This window comes from Rhinolophus sinicus, chromosome 4, assembly GCF_057876585.1.
Source record: "Rhinolophus sinicus isolate RSI-liver-muscle chromosome 4, RSI-T2T, whole genome shotgun sequence".
Taxonomy (NCBI): domain Eukaryota; kingdom Metazoa; phylum Chordata; class Mammalia; order Chiroptera; family Rhinolophidae; genus Rhinolophus; species Rhinolophus sinicus.
The window spans coordinates 10,668,316-10,688,333 of NC_142504.1; the positions used below are offsets into that span (position 1 = coordinate 10,668,316).

Sequence of the window (20,018 nt, forward strand, 5' to 3'; positions counted from 1 at the left end):
ATTTTCTCTTTGATTTTTACAGTAGACAGAACATTGGTTGGAGTCAGAAGACCAGAGAGCTCGAACTAGGTTGGTATCCATCCTTAGCCACCTCTTACTTGGACAATTCATTTTAAGCCTTTGTTTTGTTTGGATAGAATGAGGGTGAATAATACCTTTAACCTTTGTAATTTACCAGCATACTGCAAAGACAAATGAAATGATGGAACATCTAGCAGGGAAACATCTTGTGTCATTGTTTTTAAGAACAATACTTGAGATGTTTGTCCCGGTACTGTACCCAGAGGCTTAGCAATGACGTCATCATGCCAGGATGCTGCATCTCAACCCTTCTCTGGCTCTCAGATTTCCCTGGAGCAGGTCATCCTCTGACCTTTCAAGGCTGAGTTACATGCATTTTCCCTTTTATTTGCCAATGCCTGGGGTACAGCTCAGGAGCCCAGAATTATATTATGCTTCCATAGTCCCCACTGGGCAGGCACCATGTCTAATTCTGTGTTTGGTTGACTATAAAAGGCTGTTGATACCCAATTGATATTAAAGGAGCTCAGCTGAGTTGCTTCTCTGCTCCTGTGTGTTGTGACTTGACCTAAGTCATTCGATTACACGAGTTGGGAACCTTCCCTGGAGCCCTCTGAATTTTCTTGGGAATTGTTAAGACCTCTTCAGCAGAGAGCAGTTAGAATAAGTTTGACAAGACAGGACTGTGAAGCCGGTGAAAATTGTGACTGTGCTGGAATGTGATGGAGACGGGGGTTGAAAAATTTGGACCCTACTCTGCTCTGCTGCCACCAACATGCTGGTTTATTCTAGTTTCCCCAACCTGACCAAGGAGGAGGCTGGACTCTGGGATCTTCAAGGCTCCTTTGGGGGTGATTATCTATGTCAAGCCTATGATTCCGAGTTAATGAGCTAGGCTCCAATCTGGCCTCTGGGAGGTCTTGAGGAAATCATTTCACATCTCTGAGATTCAATGTTCTCATCTGTAGAAATGAGGATAATATTTATATTATAATGTTGTTGTATTACATGAGATAAAGTATATATACTATCCAGGGTTGTGTCTAGTGCCCAGTAAGTTCTTTAAGTATTCTTGCCTGCTCTCCTTTCCTTAAATAGGGGTAAATTAATCTTCATAAAAATATTAGCTAATTGACGCTTAAAGGGCCCTGTCAGGGGTACTTACATTATACAACAGAACTCTTAAAGATGGTGCCAAATAAAACAAATCTGGACTCAGTAAAGAATGATTTTATTTGAAAGGATTATTGCAAAGGATTATCGCAATTGGGAGAATTCAAGTGTTTAAGGAGAATGCAAGTGTCTAAAGAGATGAAAAGGTTTTCTTTTATAGAGAGGAGTAAACAAGGCTAGAAAGAACTGGATGTGGGGAGTGGAATAAAAGGGTAGCACTGTTGGCTGGTAGATCAGAGAATATTTTATCCTGAGGCCAGCTTGTTTTCAGGAGGGGCTGTATGCTGGCTCAGGCTGAGAGTGGGCCAAAGTTCAGAGGCCTGGAGGAAGGAGAGAAAAAAGCTTAACCAAAGTTTGGTTAACAAGCATTTGGTCCAGTTAATCAGTGGGAATGAAATAGTGCAGCCAATCATTTATGAGGCAAAGCGCGGGAACGTGGAGGGTCAGTGTCTAGCCTTGTAATCAGCAAAGGGGCATCCTTGAGTCTTATCTAAGTCCTTTGGGGAAGGGTGGGTTTTTGTTTGTTTGTTTGTTTGTTTGTAGTAAGCTGTCTTCTGGGACATGAAAGGGTGGGGAACTTTCTCCGCCTTCATCGTTTTCCAGGAGCATAGGGCACAGGGAAAATTCAACGTTGTCAAGGGTAAAACCTTTGGGATCCAAAGTCACTTGATTGGTGACATCCTCACAGGATGTTGATGGGTGACTCAGAACTTTCCAGTGGCCCTCAATGCACACCGTGCTGAGCACCCACTGGTGGAAATCTGGAGGGAGCTCTCCTGCCCCTGATAGATGAGGTCAGAGGCCAATAAGAGGGCAGGCAAGGGCCATGAGAACAAGATTGCCCACAGCTGGCATATCTCTAGGAGCTTCCTCTCACCAGGCTGTAGCTGACCATACACAGCCCCATTAAAAAAAAATCCAAGTGGAGAAGGAGGCGGAAGAATGTTTCAGTTTCCTAGGCTGTTGTCTTCCCCTGACAGAACTGGGAGAGTCTGATTATCAGCAGCCATGTCAATAACCAAACTCTTAGTTGAGCTGAGCCTCCCTCCTGGAGGAGTGTGTGTGTGTGTGTGTGTGTCCTGGGGAAAGGCCTGGGTTAGCCAGTGTGGAGGGGGGACTCTGAGGGCTTAGGGTAGCAGCCCTTCACCATCCCATTCAGAAGTATTACGTTTATGTATTTCCCAGTATGTTCAGCCAGTGGAATAGGTCACTGAGGGTAGGTCCACAACATCTTACCTCGTTCCATGTCCACCTTTATATCATTGCTAACGATGCCTAGGGCAGGTTTGCAGAGAAGTCGAGGTGCAAGGATAGGAACTGTCTGCCCAGGGAGCTCCCTTTCTAAAAGGTCCTTTGCCGAGACTGAGGATTTCTAGCAGGGCCCACTTGTCCACCAGGTAAGCAAGGCAAGAATAAAAGGTGATTAAAATTATAAAAAAATTACTGTAGCCATAGAAACACATGGCTGGGTGGACCCTGCTGCATTCCTTTCTCCTGCCATGAGAAGCTGGGTTGCATGAGGATACTCCCCATGGTCCTTGCAGGGTGTGGGGATCATGGTGTGCAGTCCCCTAAATGGTGGCGGTCCTCCGTGTAATGTTAGCTCGGGGACTAGGATTTCAGTTTCTGCCCACCACACAGGAAACGATGCCCAGGACAGGAGGCTGTGTTGGACCCACACCGTCCCATCCCAGCTAATCGCCTGACTTGTCGCTACTCTAAATACTAGTTGTCGAGGATTCTAAAACCTTTTTCCCCCCTTCTCTTCCCATCTTGGGGTTTGTTGACCTGGAAGCCACCTCCATAATACTACTTTACATACTTTTGTAGCCATTTTACAGGTAACAGTGTCCAGAGTCATATCATGCTGTCATAAAAAGGGTGCTGGGCACTGAATGAGGAGGAGGCCAGGTTGGGGCTCAGGCCAGCTGAGGAGTCCCTGATAAAGTCACTGTCCTATCCCATATTCCAACCTTAGTTGTGCTGTGTATTGCACAGTCGTCTTGCTTCCTTATCCAATGCCTGAAAACTTTTTTTTTTTTTTTAAATTAAATTTATTGGGGTGACAATTGTTAGTAAAATTACATAGATTTCAGGTGTACAATTCTGTATTACATCATCTATAAATCCCATTGTATGTTCATCACCCAGAGTCAGTTCTTCCATCACCATATATTCGATCCCCCTTACCCTCACCTCCCCCCCCACCCCCCTTACCCTCTGGCAACCACTAAACTATTGTCCGTGTCTATGAGTTTCTGTTTCTCATTTGTTTGTCTTGTTCTTTTGTTGTTTTTGGTTTATATACCACATATCAGTGAAATCACATGGTTCTCTGCTTTTTCTGTCTGACTTGTTTCGCTCAGCATTACTCTCTCAAGATCCATCCATGTTGTCACAAATGCTGAAAACTTTTGGAATGGGGAGCAGTGTGGATAGGATATTGGATCTAGAAAGAGGAGAGAGTCTCAGACACAAGACCCAGTTCCACCACTAACCGGCTGTATTAGCATGTGCAAGACCTCTCTGGGTAACAGGATGGTAACTGGGACGTAATCCCAGGCTGCTCACCCTGCTTCTGGTCCCACAGTCGGGTCACCACCTTTCCACTGCAGTCAGAGAAGGGAGACAGCCCGCAGGACACCCTTATGAATAGGGAGGGGGGCTTATGAGCAGCCAGGGGGCTGCTCTGACTTCCTGTCATGAGACCCCCTGGGACGTAATGGCACCAGCGCAGAGAACTAGCCAGGCTGGCTCTCTGTTGCACCGCCACCGCTCTCTCTGGCCTCAAGCCCCCACAGGATGGGTGGGCAGCCTTGGTTCCCACAGAGGGGAGAGCCCAGGGTGAGAGGCAAGCGGGGAGGCACTCTGGGAAGACGGATTACCAAACCTTCCTCGGGACCTGCGAACTGGATTCTCCGGGAAAGCACAGCCTGAAGTAATGATATTGGCTCTAAGAAGGGAAATTGAGAAGAAAACAAATGTAGGCTCCTCCTCCAGCTTGCGAATCCCTCCATCCTCCTGGGGGACTGAGGCGGCCCAGCTGTGTCGGGAGGAGCAGGAAGGACGTGCTCGGCTTTTGGTCCCAGGTGAATCAAGTGCAGAAAGTAGATACAAAAGTATCCCTCGCTAATGCCACGCCCCTCCCTCTCCCCACCCCCAGTGAAGTCCCGGACAACCTGTGCACACGGATCCCTCCAACCGGCCCCATCCACCCGGAACTGTCAGACAGGCGCGGACACCGCCCGGGTTATCCGTCCACCTGAGGTGGGCGCGCAGCCCTCTCTGCAGCCTCCTCCTCCGTCAAGGAGGGGCTGCAACCCGTGGGGTCAGAGGCGGAGCAGCCTCTGGGGGCGCTTTAGTGCGAGGAGGGAGTAAGCCTTTGGCAGGCAAAGGGTGTGGGTCCCACGGGGAGCCACGGCCGCTCACCTGGGCCCAGCCCGGCCCGCTGAGATGGGCTCGGTCTCCTCGGCGTTGGCGCGGTCCCGCAACACCGTAGTGCAGTTGGACTCGTCACCCCCGCAGCCCGAGGTGCCACCGGCTGCTCCTGCTGCTCGCAGAGACCGATTCGCTTTCTCCAAGATCCGCAAGCTTGGACGCGGGAGTGGAGAGACGCCCACCCCGCCCGCAGCCTGGGAGGCTCGGCCCGCAGCGGGGAGCCTGGAAGGGAGAGCGAAGTTGGCGAGTCCGGAGCTGTCCGCGGTGCTGAAGCGGGCGGGCAGCGTGTGCCAGCCCGACTTGCCCCGAAGCCGCAGCGCCATGGGTAAGTCTCCTTATCAACGCGAGGGGTCGCGGACAGCTGCTGCCTGCAGACCCATGGGGGACTTTTTACCTTCAGGGGGAGAAATGAGGGCTCTGTCTCCCAACGGGGTTTCGCTTTTCCTGTCCGCTTGCCAGTAACTTCTTTTACAAGTTGAAACTCCTTTCTGGTTCAATAGGGGGTTATTTCAGAAGGACCATATTTCACAGGGGTTTAAACAGTAGCTGGCAAAGCCCTAAGGATCCTGTCCCCATCTTTGTTCTGGCGACGGCACCACGGGGAGAAGTCTCCCTTGTTGTCTTGGAAAGAACAGGATAAAGGAGGCGCACTTTCCCGTCTCCTCCCAGGGTACTGGGAAAAGGGCAGGAGATTTCCTGCTCGTCCAACATTTAGTTCCACGTGTGAGGGAAACCAGTATTTGAACTAGTCTTTTCTGAAGGGACTTGGGGGCGTGTAGTTGGGAGAAGACATTTTTAGCATCGGTAACAAGGGAGAAATGAAAACACACACAAGATTTGGAGTCAGACGTGGGTCTGAGTCTCCATCTGCTGCTTTCGTTGTTATCTTGGGCAGGATACTGTCCTCGTGCCTCAACTGTATCATCTGTGACATAGGGATTATAATAGCATCTCACTAGACACAATGCATGTGGAAAGTACTCTGAAACTGTAAAGTGCTATGCAAATAAATATTCAATATTATGCCTGAGCCAGATCTCTGAATTTCTTCAGCTGAACTTGAAGGGAATAGTGAAACTTTTCAATATTTAGTTTGATGTATTCAAAGGCTCCATTTCATAGGGCAGGTCCTATTTTGCATACGCGGGAGGAAAAGTCCTTCGTGGGTACATGTAATTTAAAAAATCTCTCACACTAGGCTTTTGTTCTCATACATGGATTCCTACTTCACCCCAAGCAAGGTTGTAGAGCTCACTGCTATTGTCTGTTGAGTTTTCAAGAGGGTTCAGTGGATTCAGTGGGCAATGTTGGTTCCCCTGGAGAAAAAGATGGGGTTGGTGGGGAGGGGGATCGGCTTACACTTTGACTCATGAGAGGTAAGGATACATGTATCCTTATTCCCTTGAGAATTTTCTTGTAAAAAATATTGTGAGTTTACTCACGAGCTTTTATTTGTTCTTGTTTCATTCAAACAACCTTTTAAAACAAAAATGGAAAGAAGATATACACACATTGTCCTTGCAATGGGGGATTTGTCATTGTAAAATATGTTAGTTTTTTCCACTCATGGGTTGTATCTTTGTGGTATTAATGGAGAGTGAACCAGACCCGAAATCAGGATACCTGAGTTCTGCTCAGTTCTGTAATCTAGGACCGGAGATGTATATTTTCTAAGCCTGTACTATCTGCTCATTTAAAATGAGTACAAATAGAATTACACCATCTCTTATGCCATAATTTTCAAAGGAACTTATGGAGATAAAAATGGTCTGTAAACACTAAGTACTGTACAAGTGTAAGACATTATTAAAGTACTACCTGGAGGTTTAATATTTTCTAATGTGTAGGATGCAAATTAATTTTTATATAATCTTATGGTCTATCATAGTTACATTGGATAAAACATGGAATTCCTTTGTGAAACTCTTCAATATTAATGTGTTGTGTGTGTGATATCAATTGAGTTACACATATATGCATTCATGGAAGATATACCATATTTTTTTTCTCACATTTTTGATGATGTCGACAGAAAATTCAGATGTTGCAATTAATTCTCACATAATACCTGCAAATCAATTTCTAGGAATTTGCATTGAATTAATTTCTGTTCTAAATTTGATGAATATACCTTGGAAATACTATTAACTTTAACTTTTTGATTATACAAGAATTGGTACAATTTTTCTTTTTTTTTTTTTTCTTTTTTTTTTTTCATTTTCCCGTAAAGAACATCTCCAATTAAAAATGACATTCTGCATTTTTTTCACCTAGGATGCTTATGCAAAGTTATTCATTTTTAAATATTTTACTCTTTTTTTGTAAAAAGAAAAATGGTATTGAGCTTAAATAGTTGAAGTGTGGTGGGTGTAGATAGCTGGAATTGTAGATGAGGCTCAGTTTCATCATCTGTAAAAACTGAGGTGAGTTGCCCTCATCTGTGAAGCTGGGTGGCCCATTGTTGGACCAGATTGGATTTCTCCACATATCAGATAGAACAGCACAGAACTTGTGAATCCAGGAGCAAAGTAGCTATGCTGCAAACTAAAACTTGTGCTTTGCAAGCCAAGCTGAATATATACATGTGTGCTATGTGCCAGATGCTATTTCATAAGATGGTAGGATGCGTAATTTCATTGTGATTTCATTAATACTCATGAGGCTATTAAGGCACAGAGAGGTTACGTAACTAGTCACACTGCTACTAAATGACAGGCAGACTTTAGGCCCAGGTAGTCTGGCTCTGTAGGACTAGTATAGAACTAGTACAGACTATAGAGCTATAGTCTAGCTCTAGAACTATATTCGTATCCACTTCTCTGCACTACTTCAGTGTTGTGTGTTTATTTCCCATTTGTTAGGCTTTTAGTTTATTATTTGGGAAAGTCCTTTGAGAGTTTTATTTTGTCCCATCTATGATCAGGGGAACCAAGGCAAAGTGCATTGTTCCTGGGAAGGAGGGGTCAGGTTATTCAGGAAGAAACAGTCACCTTGGATATGACTGTGGTCATATTAAAGCCAGAGAACCTTAAGGAGAAAGTAAAACTCACGATGCAGTCAGGCCAGTAAGGCCAGCTGTCTCTCCTCGTCTAAATTTAAATGCTTTGAGCTGCTGAGAATTATTTTATTAAGGATGGTGATTGGTTCCCTACTCATCATATTGTTGTGAAAATTAAATGAGATACGGTGTCAAAACCTAAGTGGGGACCTGGCATATATTAAGCATGGCTGTTTTGTATGTTTGTTTCTTTTCAGAGCTTTTGGGCCCCACTCAGTGGTAGAAAGGAAGGACCAGGTTGATCCATTTTCAATAAAAGCACATCTCAGAATAAACAAAGAACCATATGAAACAAAAAAACCTTCCACAGCTTCCTGTCCATTGTGTAATAATCCGCAGTAGGTTATCTGAGGCTCCCAGCTTTTCTTAGAAATTCCTCTAGATATGGAGAGACTTTGATATTATTGATTCAAGTGATTTTTGGTTAATAATATGTGTTAAAATTATTTGGGATCTTTCAATTTTTCAGTTGTATCCCTTTCTTTCCCATCTTTTCTTGTCCTGCTGTTTTAACATTTGGAAAGGCATGTCCTGAAATAGGTAGTTTCAAATACAACCGATATTTGTTAAATAGGGGTCTTGGAACGTTGTCTTCCTCATTTCATTGTCTGCTTCTTGGTTTTCATTTAAGTCCTTTGTGGCTTCTGATAAGGTTACCATTATAGGGAGGAAAACTTTTCCTCTAACCACTTGGATTCAAGGTCAGGGGCCTGCAAGTTAACTGTCAATAGACAGTTTCACAGGAGAGAAGACTGGGTTATTTAAATGCTCACCTGAAGGCATACTTAATAACGAGTAACTTGTTGACTAACCATTAAGTTGATATACCCATTTAACAGAAAAAGAAGGGCAGTTTAGGGCTTCAGTGGGAAAGTATGGAAGGTATTTTTTGGAGGCTCTGCTTAGGTTTAGATAATGTTTCTTGCTGTTGCTGCTGATCAGATGTTTTCAGTTTAAAGTCAAGTTTATACCACTGTGGTGGGTTGTTAATCCCTCCACCACTGTTTGCCTCTAACTCAGTCTTTTCATTTGTTAGGATCAGTGGTTTTCAAATTTTGTTGTTTATCATAATTACCTAGAGAGCTAATTCCAGAAGCCCAGGCTTGTTGAGTATGGGGTCTTAGTATTTTAACCCACAATTTTCCAGGTGATTCTGTTACTACCAAAGTCACCTGGAGTCTTGCTAAAACACAGACTCCCGGGCCTCACCTTTGGAGTTTCTGATTAGTAAGTTTGGCAAGCAACCTGAGAATTTGCATTTCTAACAAGTTCTGGTCAAGGGATTACACTTTGAAAACCACTGGTCAATGCATGGAAACCTCTTAGAAGGAACCCTGTTCTTAGGTGTATTGTGTTAACCTTTATGGCATTCTTGATTTGGGATCTTGACAGATGCTGTGGAGGGGAGAGACTGGATTCAAGGGAGCTTTCATTTACCCCATCTCTCTGCTTCTTAGGACCACTCTCTAAAATGTCAGGATAATTCTGATTCTTTATCAGTGATGGTTTTACTTTGGGATTAATTGTTTTTGGAAGATTTTAGCTGAATTCAAAGGGCTGATGATTAATGTGAAAACAAAACAACACCCTCATTGTTTTAAAGATGAGAGGGTGGATGGGTGAAGTAGAGATGCCCCTAGTATCTTCATCTTCAGCCCTCACAGCATCTCCTAAGGTGTGTCTCTGTTCTGAGTTAATTTAAACCGACACAAGCAGCCTTCTAAAAGCTTAGGTTAGCACCAGGCAATACTAATGAGAACAGACATGTGACTGTCATGCGCTGGGCTCCTGTGGATTTAGCATTACCTCCAGGAACTGCCACCCCCCTTTATCTTCCCCCTGCAGAGGCCATCAGGGCCCCAGGGTCCTGTGAAGGCTGAGAAGTGTCCGAACCACTTTCCTGGGATTCTCTTTCCTGGTACTTACTAGAGTCTTGGCTGCCAAAGCCAGTCTCATCTCAGGGCAGAGTTGAGTAACCTCTCTGTCCCTGAGCCACCAGTGTTGCATTTGCCCCTGGTGGGTGGGGGACTTAGGAAGGATGCCACATTTCTGTACAGCACTTTACAGTTTAGAATGGCCCTAGAAAATCTCTTTACCATTTGATTTTTAGGACAGTTTTCTGAGGTAGACAGGACAGATGGCCTTATTGTTCCCTATAATAAAGGAAATTTAAATCAACTTTTTATTTATTATTGATGACATGCTTTATCCTAGATCACTTGCTGTTAGTTAGACTTTCAGGTGGCCCATTATTAATTCTTCCAGGAAGCATGGTGCCAGGGAAAGAAAGAAGCTCTGGAATCTTAATCCTTGGCTTTGATATGTCCTGGCTGTGAGCTTAACTTCTCTGGAGCCCATTTACTTATGTGGAAATGGAAGTGGTATTGACCTCACCTAAATGAGGTAATTTATGACACTTAGCACTTGCCTTGGGACATGATAACCACTCAGTAAATACTGGTTATCTCTACGGATAAACAAACAGATCAGAGACGCAGGTATCTTTCCTGGAGTCCCACAGCCAATGGATGGCAGAGCTAGAAGAGACATCTTCTGATTTCTAGTCAGTTCTCTTTCCATAATAACAGGATGATTCTTCAGTAGAAATAAAACAGTTAGTAAGGAAGGTAAGGACGAGAGGGGTGTAGAACCAGAGAAAGTCTAAAGGCAGAGGGGAAGCAAGCGAGAAAACCCAAAGTAGTTCATTTGGTGTTAGAGGCTTGGGGCTCTGGGTTACCCACTTCTGGGCGAGGACACAGATCCCACCCACTTATGTCATCTTTAATGTTATATTGTCTGTAATTTACTTGAACTGTTTAATCTAGACAGTGGTGTGTGTGTGTGTGTGTGTGTTAGTTTTCATCTGCCTTCAAGGTTGGGTAGTTAACACCCTCCTCAGAAATACTGAGTAAGAAGTATATTCCCATATTCTTCAACTATTCCTTTAGCTACTCCAAGAATATTCTTTAGTCTCCCAGCTGTGTTGGAAGTGTCTAGAAATGGTGCATGCCAGCCATGCCCTCCACACACTACTAGAAAGATGCAGAACTGGATTTGCATGGAGCTGCTAATGGGGAAACCCCATCCCCTGAGTCCAAATTCAGTAACAGACTCTTTCCTCCAAGCTTTACCCACTAATACCTCCTGGTTCCCAGCTTACAGATTTCAGGAGGATTTCATCATGTTGCCATTTTTTCCTGCCAGCGAGAGTGCTGGGCTCCCTTACTGATGTCAGATCTTCCTAACAGACCTCAATAAAATTTCAGACACAATGGGAAAAAGGAACCATTAGATCAGTACATACATAATCTATTTTTCATCCCTCTTGGTATCGCAGTGGGTTTTGCCTGCAGCCCAAATGCTCCAAGAGTCGAGTTGACCTCGTTTCTGTGTTGTTTTGAAGATTGCATGGCAGGGCTATTTGGAAAAAGAGTTTTCTTTATTTTTCAAACCCTGTCTGGCTGTAGTTTGGGATGCCACTGAGTTAGTCCCTGGACTTTGATATGCTAACAACTGGGCATCTTCTTCTAGACCAGGAGACAAGAAATGTTACTCATTTGAGGGGACCTTCTTCAGAAAAAAAGCCTCTGTTCTGGAAGAAAAGGTGAATCTTAGTCTTGAAATATATGTGTTGTTTTATCTTCCTATTCTGAATCTTGTTTTGTAATGATGTTTTTGGAAAGCAAACAGTATGTATATATTTTGACTGGAAAAGTGTGGATAAAAAATCAATCATTATATTGCACAGGAACAATAGCAACATTTATTGAGCACCTACTATGTGCTAAGGCACTGTTCTGAGCATCCTTACGTATCAGCATTACACTATGAAGTAAGCGCCGTAGTTATTTCCTTGTTATAGAGGGATCTTATGGGATTTGAACCCAGGTCTCAAGCACTGTGCCGAACTGCCCGAGACATCAGAAACTTAAGGATGATGAAAACATTTTGCCAACATGCTGCTGCTGTGGGAACAAAGAGTTTGTGAAGAAGACAACAATGCCGTAAAAGTTTCCGGCAGCACATTTTATAGTTATCTTTCATTATTTTAATGTTGTGGTCTAAATATAATCAGTAAATAAATCGACAGATTGACTGTCTTTGTCAATGTGTGATTTTTATTAGCAGTAGTGGGGCATTTTTAGTATAAGTTCATTAAAACTCGGGCTAACCAGTTGTCATTGCTTAAAAAAAGTTGTCACTTTTTAAAGGAAGTCAGTCAGATCTAGGATTTACTCAAGCTTTGCACCAGCTTTGCGGGGTGCCTCTGAGCTTTTCTTCCTGGTGCTGGTATGGCATCCCAGAACTGGCTATTCCAGCGGCTATTGGCTCCTGGTGAAAGCGTCCAGCCTGGCTGGAATGTAAGGCCCTGAGGTGGGGTGGGCTTTGCTCTGCGGGGCTGTGGCTCATCAGAGGCCCAGAGCTTTGGTCCTTTGGAACGTTTGGGCTGGGTCAGTGTCATGTGGGGCGGCCTGTGGGGCCTCTGGTCCCGATCCCCACATAAGAACGCAGGATATGGCTAGGTCAAAAAGGAACACCCACGGAGCCATAGATAGGGGAGTCATACCACTATATTCTCTCTGGCGGCCGGGGGAGACACACACAGTAGTACCCACACGATCCGCAATCCGCTGTCTGCTTCTCTGCCTGCCAACCTGCCAACCAACCAACCAACCAATCAACGCAGCCCTGCAGTTACATCAGTAGCCAATTGGCTAACCGGTTACAGCTTATGTCCAACCAATCACAGTTGATGGTCATTCGCTACTTGAGCCAGCACCTCGCCACGTGAGGCCGAGAGCCTGGAAACTGTTCTCTGGGACTCTGTCCCCACACTTCACCCCTCCAGGGTCTCGCCTCATAATCTACACGACAAGCATCAACATAATGAAACAAGGCCACAGAGGATGGGTGATCCCACTGTGCCAAATCCTGGGCCATGAGCCCGTGGCAGAGAGTGGGGCTCTGCAAGTATCCTTGTGGAACGACTGGAAAAGTCCACTGCTGCCCATCCCAAGTAAAAGCAAACTGCTCTTGACACTTGGGTGCAATGTCAATGGAGAAAAAAGCATTGGCCAAGTCCACTACGTAGTGATATGTTCCCAGGCGGACAGTCAGATGATCCATCAAATCATGTATTGAAGGCACTGCCACGTGCAAGGGTGGTGTCACCTTATTTAACTCCCTATAGTCCACAGTCATTCACCAGGTCCCATCTGGCTTCTTGACAGGCCATACTGGGAAGTTAAAGGGACTGTGCGTTGGCCTCACAATATGTGTCTTCTCCAATTCCAATACTGTACGACCAATCTCCTCCTGCCCTCCTGGCAGGCGGTACTGTCTCACTGTAACCACGCGCCGGGGCCGTGGCAACACTTGAGGAGGGTGATGAGCATGCCTGCGTGTCACCGATTTCACTACCCGGATCCGGAGACAGAACTCTCCTACTGACGTCTGTAAGCTGAGGCCATGTAGCACGTCCACCCCTAGAATATACTTCGGAACGGGGGAGACATAAACCTTGTAGGTACGAGGAGGGAGCCTTCCTATACCCAGTGGTAAGGAAACAGCTTTCACAGTCACGGTCTTTCCCCCGTAGCCATCAATGCAGATTGCTGGTCCGGGGAACAGTTCTGGGTTCCCATAAAGGAGACTGCAGTCTGCACCAGTGTCAACTAGGGTCAAAACCCTCTGCACATTAGAAGGGGACCAATGTATGGACAGTTCCACATGGGGCCTCCGGTCCCTGCTCATCCCCTCTGACCAGGTATCTTGGCCCCACCACTAATCAAGCTGGAAGAAGTCGGCCTCAAGAGGTTGCATGAAGTCCTGGAGGGACATGAGTCATGTTTTCCCAGACTTTTCCTTTAGGCTTCTCTGGAATTGTTGTTCCGGACGCAACTGTTTCCAAAGTTCCAACAAGAGTGCATTGGGTTGTTGGTCTATTTTCTTCCTATCAACCCCTGCTGCCACGAGATCACGCCACATCTGTGCACGTGTTACACTCTGAGGCCCGCGACCTCGCCCCTTTACCTTTGGTTTGGGCTTCCAGGTCTCAACTGCACAGAACTCCTGTCTTAACTTCCTTCGCCTCCGGCTTTCAACATCCCGTAGGGTGGCCATGGCAGTTGTAACTTCATGGGTCCGTTGCCCCACATAGGGCGTAAGAATGGCAACCAAGGATCCAAAAGCACTCGCAGGTGCAGTATCCAAAACCCGATCTCTCATGCTGGCTGTAAAAAGCTCGTCATCCGGCCCCTGCATGTTAAGGTTGAAAATAGCATGTCTCATAACCCATTTCACGGATGATTTGCGTAAGTTCCGTATATGACTGCCATTGAGTCACAGTGTCTGACAGCTCACCAGCCTGTCCCCATATGGTGCGTACCACAGCAGTGAGCCATGCCATTAGAGAGTGGTTGCCCTGGTTTTGGGCCAACCTCTGGCAGTTCTGTAACCTTTGTCGCAGGGACAGATGCACTGTCACTAAGGCTAGCTTTTCCACCTCGCCTGGGGAGCAGAGAATGTTGTCTCATCCCTCATCCCATAAACGTAGTAGCCAAGCCGAGACTGGCTCTCCAGGGCGCTGTCTGTACCGCCTCCCCAGCTCCTGCAACTCAGTGGGAGTGTAAGGGGGGTAGGTTGTGAACTCAGTCATAGCTGGGTTGCCGGCAGCAACGGGCCCAAAGGTTGCTCACGTTTTACCCTTTGCTTCAAGATTGGCGGGGCTTGGGGGTTGGGAGCTACATTGTCTCCACTCGCTTCCTCTGCCTCTGCCTCAGAGTCTCCACCTTGGGGCCCCTCTTCTAACAGGCGGACCGGAGCTTCCAGCGCCTCCAACCGGGACACCTGGGCTATTTCATTAAGCGCATTTTCCGTGTTGAGACTCAAGGCCATGAGGAACATCCAGCCCACGTGGCTGGCTGTAGCCTTCTCCTCCTCCCGCAACCGCTCAGCCAGAGCCTGCAGGGCCCTCTCCACCCTGGCTGGAGAGCCATCCATGTCTTCCCACCCTTCCTTGGGGGTCCAACTCCTGAGAACAGTGGCCACCGGGCACCACACACTGTGTGGGGGCCACCTGTCCTCCTGCCAAGAGTCAGACTCCATTCCTACCTGGCCGGAGTTTTGCTCGCCGTGCCAGGCATCCGATTGGGTGGAGGCCTCCGTGCAAGATGTCTGCAACCCTCGGAACCTAAGGCCGCAGCACATTACTAAAAGGAAGGTGATGCCTTTTATGGCCAGGAGGGAGGTGTACCATCTAGAGGCTCGAGTCTCCCAGGCAGAGCACGCCTCCCATTCCCAGCGCAACTCCTCTCAGGCCTTCTGAAACTGAACTTTTACATGCACACACTGCTCCACCAAGCTTTGGTAGGTTTTGGCCGGCACCATACCCTGCTCGCTGCGCCATTTGTCGTGCGGGGCGGCCTGCGGGGTCTCAGCTCCCGCTCTCCATATAAGAACGCAGGATAGGGCGAGGACAAAAAGGAACATCCACGAAACCACAGGTAGGGGCGTCATACCACTATATTCTTGCTGGCGGCCGGGCGAGACACACACAGTAGTAGCCACACCATCCACAGGCAGGGATTTACTTCTCTGCCTGCCAACCAACCAACCAACCAATCAACGCATCCCTGCAGTTACATCAGTAGCCAATTGGCTGACCGGTTACAGCTGATAGCCAACCAGTCACAGGTGATGGTCATTCACTACCCAAGCCAGCACCTCACCACGTGAGGCCGAGAGCCTGGGAAACTGTTCTCTGGGACTCTGTCCCCACAGTCGGTCTGCCTGGAGGGAGGCAGTGGCATTTGACAACACCGTATCCTCCTGAGCCTGGGCAAAGCGTGTCGGCTGGGAGAGCGAGGCGTGGGTGTTTAAGGCGGCTCCAGCGGTGGCTGCTCTCTGGGCCTCTGCAGACACACAGGTGAGCAGGGGCCCCTCAGTCTCTCCCTGGGTCACTCCCCACACAACTCTTTATTGTTGGCAAATCCTGCCCACACAATCCCCCACTAGACCTGTTCTGATTTAGAGAAGTGTGTTCTGAGTATAACATATTGTGACTTGATCCCAAAACACTGTGTTTGCCAAGAATGTGTGAAGCCTGAGCCTCACACCATCTCTCACCCTGCTCCTGATGTTTCCTCAGTTCCCAAATGTCCCGAGCTTCAGCCTGGCTGTTACCCCACACCCACCTTCCTTTACGCATTGGAGAGAATAGAGACTGAGTGAGGGTCAGGAACGGGCTGAGGGCAAGGGATGAGGCTAGCTGATTAAATTGTACATACTGCTTAATAACACATTTTAAAAACGTTTGCCGCATCAAACAGCCATGTCAAAATGGCCATCAACATGTCACATGGTTTCTAATGGGCTCTGTGGTTCGTTTCTCAGTAGAGAGTAACCACTTGGGCAAGTCTCTCCAACGTTGCATTTTGAGTTTCCCGGAGGAGTGAGGCAGGGGGTGTCTCCACATCTCTTTGCCTTCCAGACTACGCACCAAGGGCAGGTTTTTCCGAGAGGCCCTGCTCACCCCTACCCCTGAATAAACATCCAGGTCATTCCGGAGTGCGCTTTGAGCCTCTGCATCCTAGAGGGAGGGAGGGAGAGAGGGAGGAGGGTGCTGGGAGGGCCGTCAGATCTTAGATCAAAGACACTCAATGTGCCGGGCCAGCAAGCCCAGGCCCCGACAGACACATTCTCCCTGAGCCACTGCAGGTTGCCCAGGGCAGGCACATCAGGTCACGTTGCTTCTTCCCTAAGAACCAGCCTCTGCCCAACTCAGGGGAAAACTGTTCTTCTGCAGGGAGTTTTCACCCACCATGTGGCCCTGCCAGCGTTTGCTTTTTCCACCGTCACTTTTTCCAAGCCATACTAATTGTGGGCTCCCCCGGGAGAACGGAAGGAGGCTTGTACTCTGTGCCCTGGCCCCTCTCCAACCTCCAGCCTTTTGCTTTGTTATCGTCAGTCCTGGGAATCCTGCTCCACTTGGTAGGGAAAGGGGGAGAGGGTAACATTGCCAAGTGAGGGCCCAGACCTCTGCCTGCACCCTACCCCGCTTCTCAAGCTCTCATGTAATGAAATGACCTCAAATACAAGGCAAGTCCTCTCTTTCCCCCTTTGAGAATGTCCTCAAAACACAGTATATTTTTTTAAAATGCCGTATTCGAACATACAAACTTTGAAGAGACTAGAAAAGTCACATGTATACCTTACTATTTATTTTGTTACTTTTGTTATACCTATTTAAAAATTTCAAGTTGCAGAAAATACATTGATTTCGAATATTACTTCTCGCACTCTTACATTTCACATAAAAATTTTATTTCATCGTTTTTGCCTGCATTTTGATCACTAGTGTCATTGTCTTCACTAACGCCATTTTGGAGTCTTCTGACAGTTTCCCAGCTCACATCATTTCCACCTGTGCCTAAGTTGTTTGTATGTTATAGCCTGTTTTAAATCTGTGAATAATGCGGTCACTGGAAATTTTACAAGGCAAGTATTGATTGAGGTTTAGGTTTCAGCCATTCAGATTCATCTCTCCTGTCCTTTTTGTGAAGTCTGAGTTCTAACCCACTAGAAAGGAGAAATGGAGAACTCAACCCTCTGATTCTGACTACTTTAGGTACCACGTATAAGTAGCATCACACGGCATTTGTTTTTCTGTGACTGGCTTATTCCACTTGGCATAATATCGTCAAGGTTCATCCATGTTGTAGCATGTGTCAGATTTTTTTCTTTTAGTATTTTTAAAAAACATTTTATTATTAAAGATTTAAAACATACAGCAAAGTTGAAAGAATTTTTTAGCCAACACTGCTGTACACATCACCTAGACACTACAATTAACATTTTTCTATCCTTGCTTTATCCCATATCTATTTACCAATCCATCCCTCCATGCATCCCTTCATTTATCTTATTTTTGGTTCATTTCAAATTAAATTTTATCTGCAATTATTAGTACACTCCCTCCTAAATAAGTCTACATACATACCACTAACTGGAGTTTGATATTTGTTGATCATTTTTTGGTTGTTTGTTTTGAGGTGAAATCTATATACAACAAAATGTGAAAATCTTTATTTATTTATCCAAGTCCAGTTGTTGTCCTTTCAATCTTAGTTGTGGAGGGTGCCATTCAGTTTCAAGTTGTTATCCTTTCTGTCTTAGTTGTGGAGGGCGCAGCTCAGCTCCAGGTCCAGTTGCCGTTGCTAGTTGCAGGGGGCGCTGCCCACCATCCCTTGCGGGACTCAAGGAGTTGAACCGGCAACCTTGTGGTTGAGAGCCCACTGGCCCATGTGGGAATCGAACCGGAAGCCTTCGGAGTTAGGAGCATGGAGCTCCAACCTCCTGAGCCACCGAGCCGCCCAAAACGTGAAAATCTTAATGAAAGGGGTACATTTACTGAATTTTGAGAAATGCATACACTTGTGTAATCCAAACCCCTCTCAAGATACAGAACGTTACCATGATCCCAGAAAGTTCCCTCATGCCCCTTCTCACTGAACCTCCACGCCATTCCCACTCATCGATGCACTCTTCTGATTCACTGTTCTGATTTTTCCCCACTGTAGATTATGTTACGTCTTCTAGAATTTCCTGTAAGTGGAATAAATCCCACAGCACAAATTCTGTGTAAACCTTCTATCATTCCACAGGTTTTTGAGAGTCGCCTCTGTTGGTGCCAACACATGTGTCAACACAGGCACGCCTCATTTTATTGCGCCTTGCTTTATTGTGCCCTGCAGATTTTGTGTTTTTTACAAATTGTAAGTTTGTGGGAACGCTGGGTCGAGCAAGTCTGTTGGCAGCATTTTCCCAACAGCATTTGCTCACTGGCGTCTCTGTGCCACATTGTGGTAATGCTCACAAGATTTCGAGCTTTTTTCATTATTGTGATATTTGTTATGGTGATCTGTGATTAGTGGTTTGTTATGTTACTAAGGCAAGACCCTCCACCAGCAAAACGATTAGGACTCTGAACGCTCAGATGATGGTTAGCATTTTTGAGTAATAAAACACATTTTCATTAAAATATGTGTGTTGTTTTTTAAGACTAAAGCATGCTTAATAGACTATGCCTAACAGTATAGTATAAGCATAACTTTTATACACACTGGGAAACCAAAAAACTCGTGCGACTCGCTTTATTGCAACATTCGCTTCATCGCAGTGGTCTGGAACCGAACCTCAATACCTCCAAGGTCTGCCCATCATTCATTTCTGCATATTGCTGAGTCCTATTCCATTGTCTGACTATGCTACAGTTTACTTCTAATCTTATGGTTTTATTTTGTTTTCATTTGATCTGGAGGTATCCTGGGGTACCATCTAAGGTAAGTGTTTATATTTTTCCAGATTGGCTATCCATTTGTCTCAACAGTAGTTATTAAAATGTCCCTCTTTACTCCGTTGGTTTGAGATGCTAACTTTATTATGCACTAACTTCCTTATTCACACTGAAGTCTATTTCTGGATTGTCTGTTCCGTTTCATTAGCCTGAGTACCGGTCAAGTTCCTGGTAGGAAACAGAACTCCACTCAAATGGTTCAAATGAAGGGGCTTTAATGGAGGTGGGCTCAGGCGTCAGGGAACCTACAAGGGATGTTGAAGCCCCCAGAGACTAGCAATGGTGGGAGGCCATTGTACCCCTAGGCCTGAGGAGCAAGGAGAGGAAATAGTTATGGGGGTGCTGTGGCAGCTGGAGCTGTGCAGGAGGGAGCTGCAGAACGGACGGAGCAGAGCCGCTGCCTGAACAGTATCAAAGGAGCAGGGGAGAAACACCCTGACCTCTCTCTTATCTCACCCTCTGAGCTCCTACCAGGGCCGCCCATTGGCTGCACCCACAGGAAGCCAGAGGGCAAAGGTCAGCAGATGCCTCAGGGCAGAGCAGAGAAGGAGGGAAAATGATGAGTGGGTCATGGGAAGCAGAGGAACAGCAGCGCCAGCCGCTTGTGTGTTCCAAGCCGGCATCACGGTGTTCTGATTACTGAGGCTTTAGTAAGACTACTTCCAGCTCGTGCTTTCCCTTCCTTAGAGATTTTCTGGCTGTGCTTGCCTGTTTATTTTCCACATAAACATTAGAATCAATTTGTCTACTTAAAAGTGAAACGTAAATAAAACTCAGTTTGTTGACATGTTTGTTTGGGTTAAGATAGATTTATATATTAACTTGGGAGAAAATTGGCATCTTGATGATGTTGAATTGTCCTTTCTAGGAACATGTCTTTACATTTGTTCAAGTGTTTCTCGTGTGTGTGTGTGTGTGTGTGTGTGTGTGTGTGTGTGCTTCAATAGTGTTTAGAGTTTTCTAAATGCAGGC

General features: G+C 46.1%; 1 protein-coding gene across 5 annotated transcripts in view; it reads left to right on the forward strand.

Annotated features, from left to right (window-relative positions):
* The first annotated feature begins 3,464 nt into the window (after nucleotides 1-3,464).
* PDE1C (phosphodiesterase 1C) overlaps nucleotides 3,465-20,018 on the forward strand; it is a 483,269-nt gene continuing 466,715 nt past the window's right edge. For 2 of the 5 annotated variants that reach the window (XM_074340964.2, XM_074340965.2), the window contains exon 1: nucleotides 3,465-4,957. In XM_074340964.2, coding sequence (XP_074197065.1) covers nucleotides 4,648-4,957 — 310 coding nt within the window. In that variant the 5' untranslated portion in view covers nucleotides 3,465-4,647. The remainder of the gene's footprint in view (nucleotides 4,958-20,018) is intronic. The other 3 variants (XM_074340967.2, XM_074340968.2, XM_074340966.2) reach the window with 2 other exon arrangements.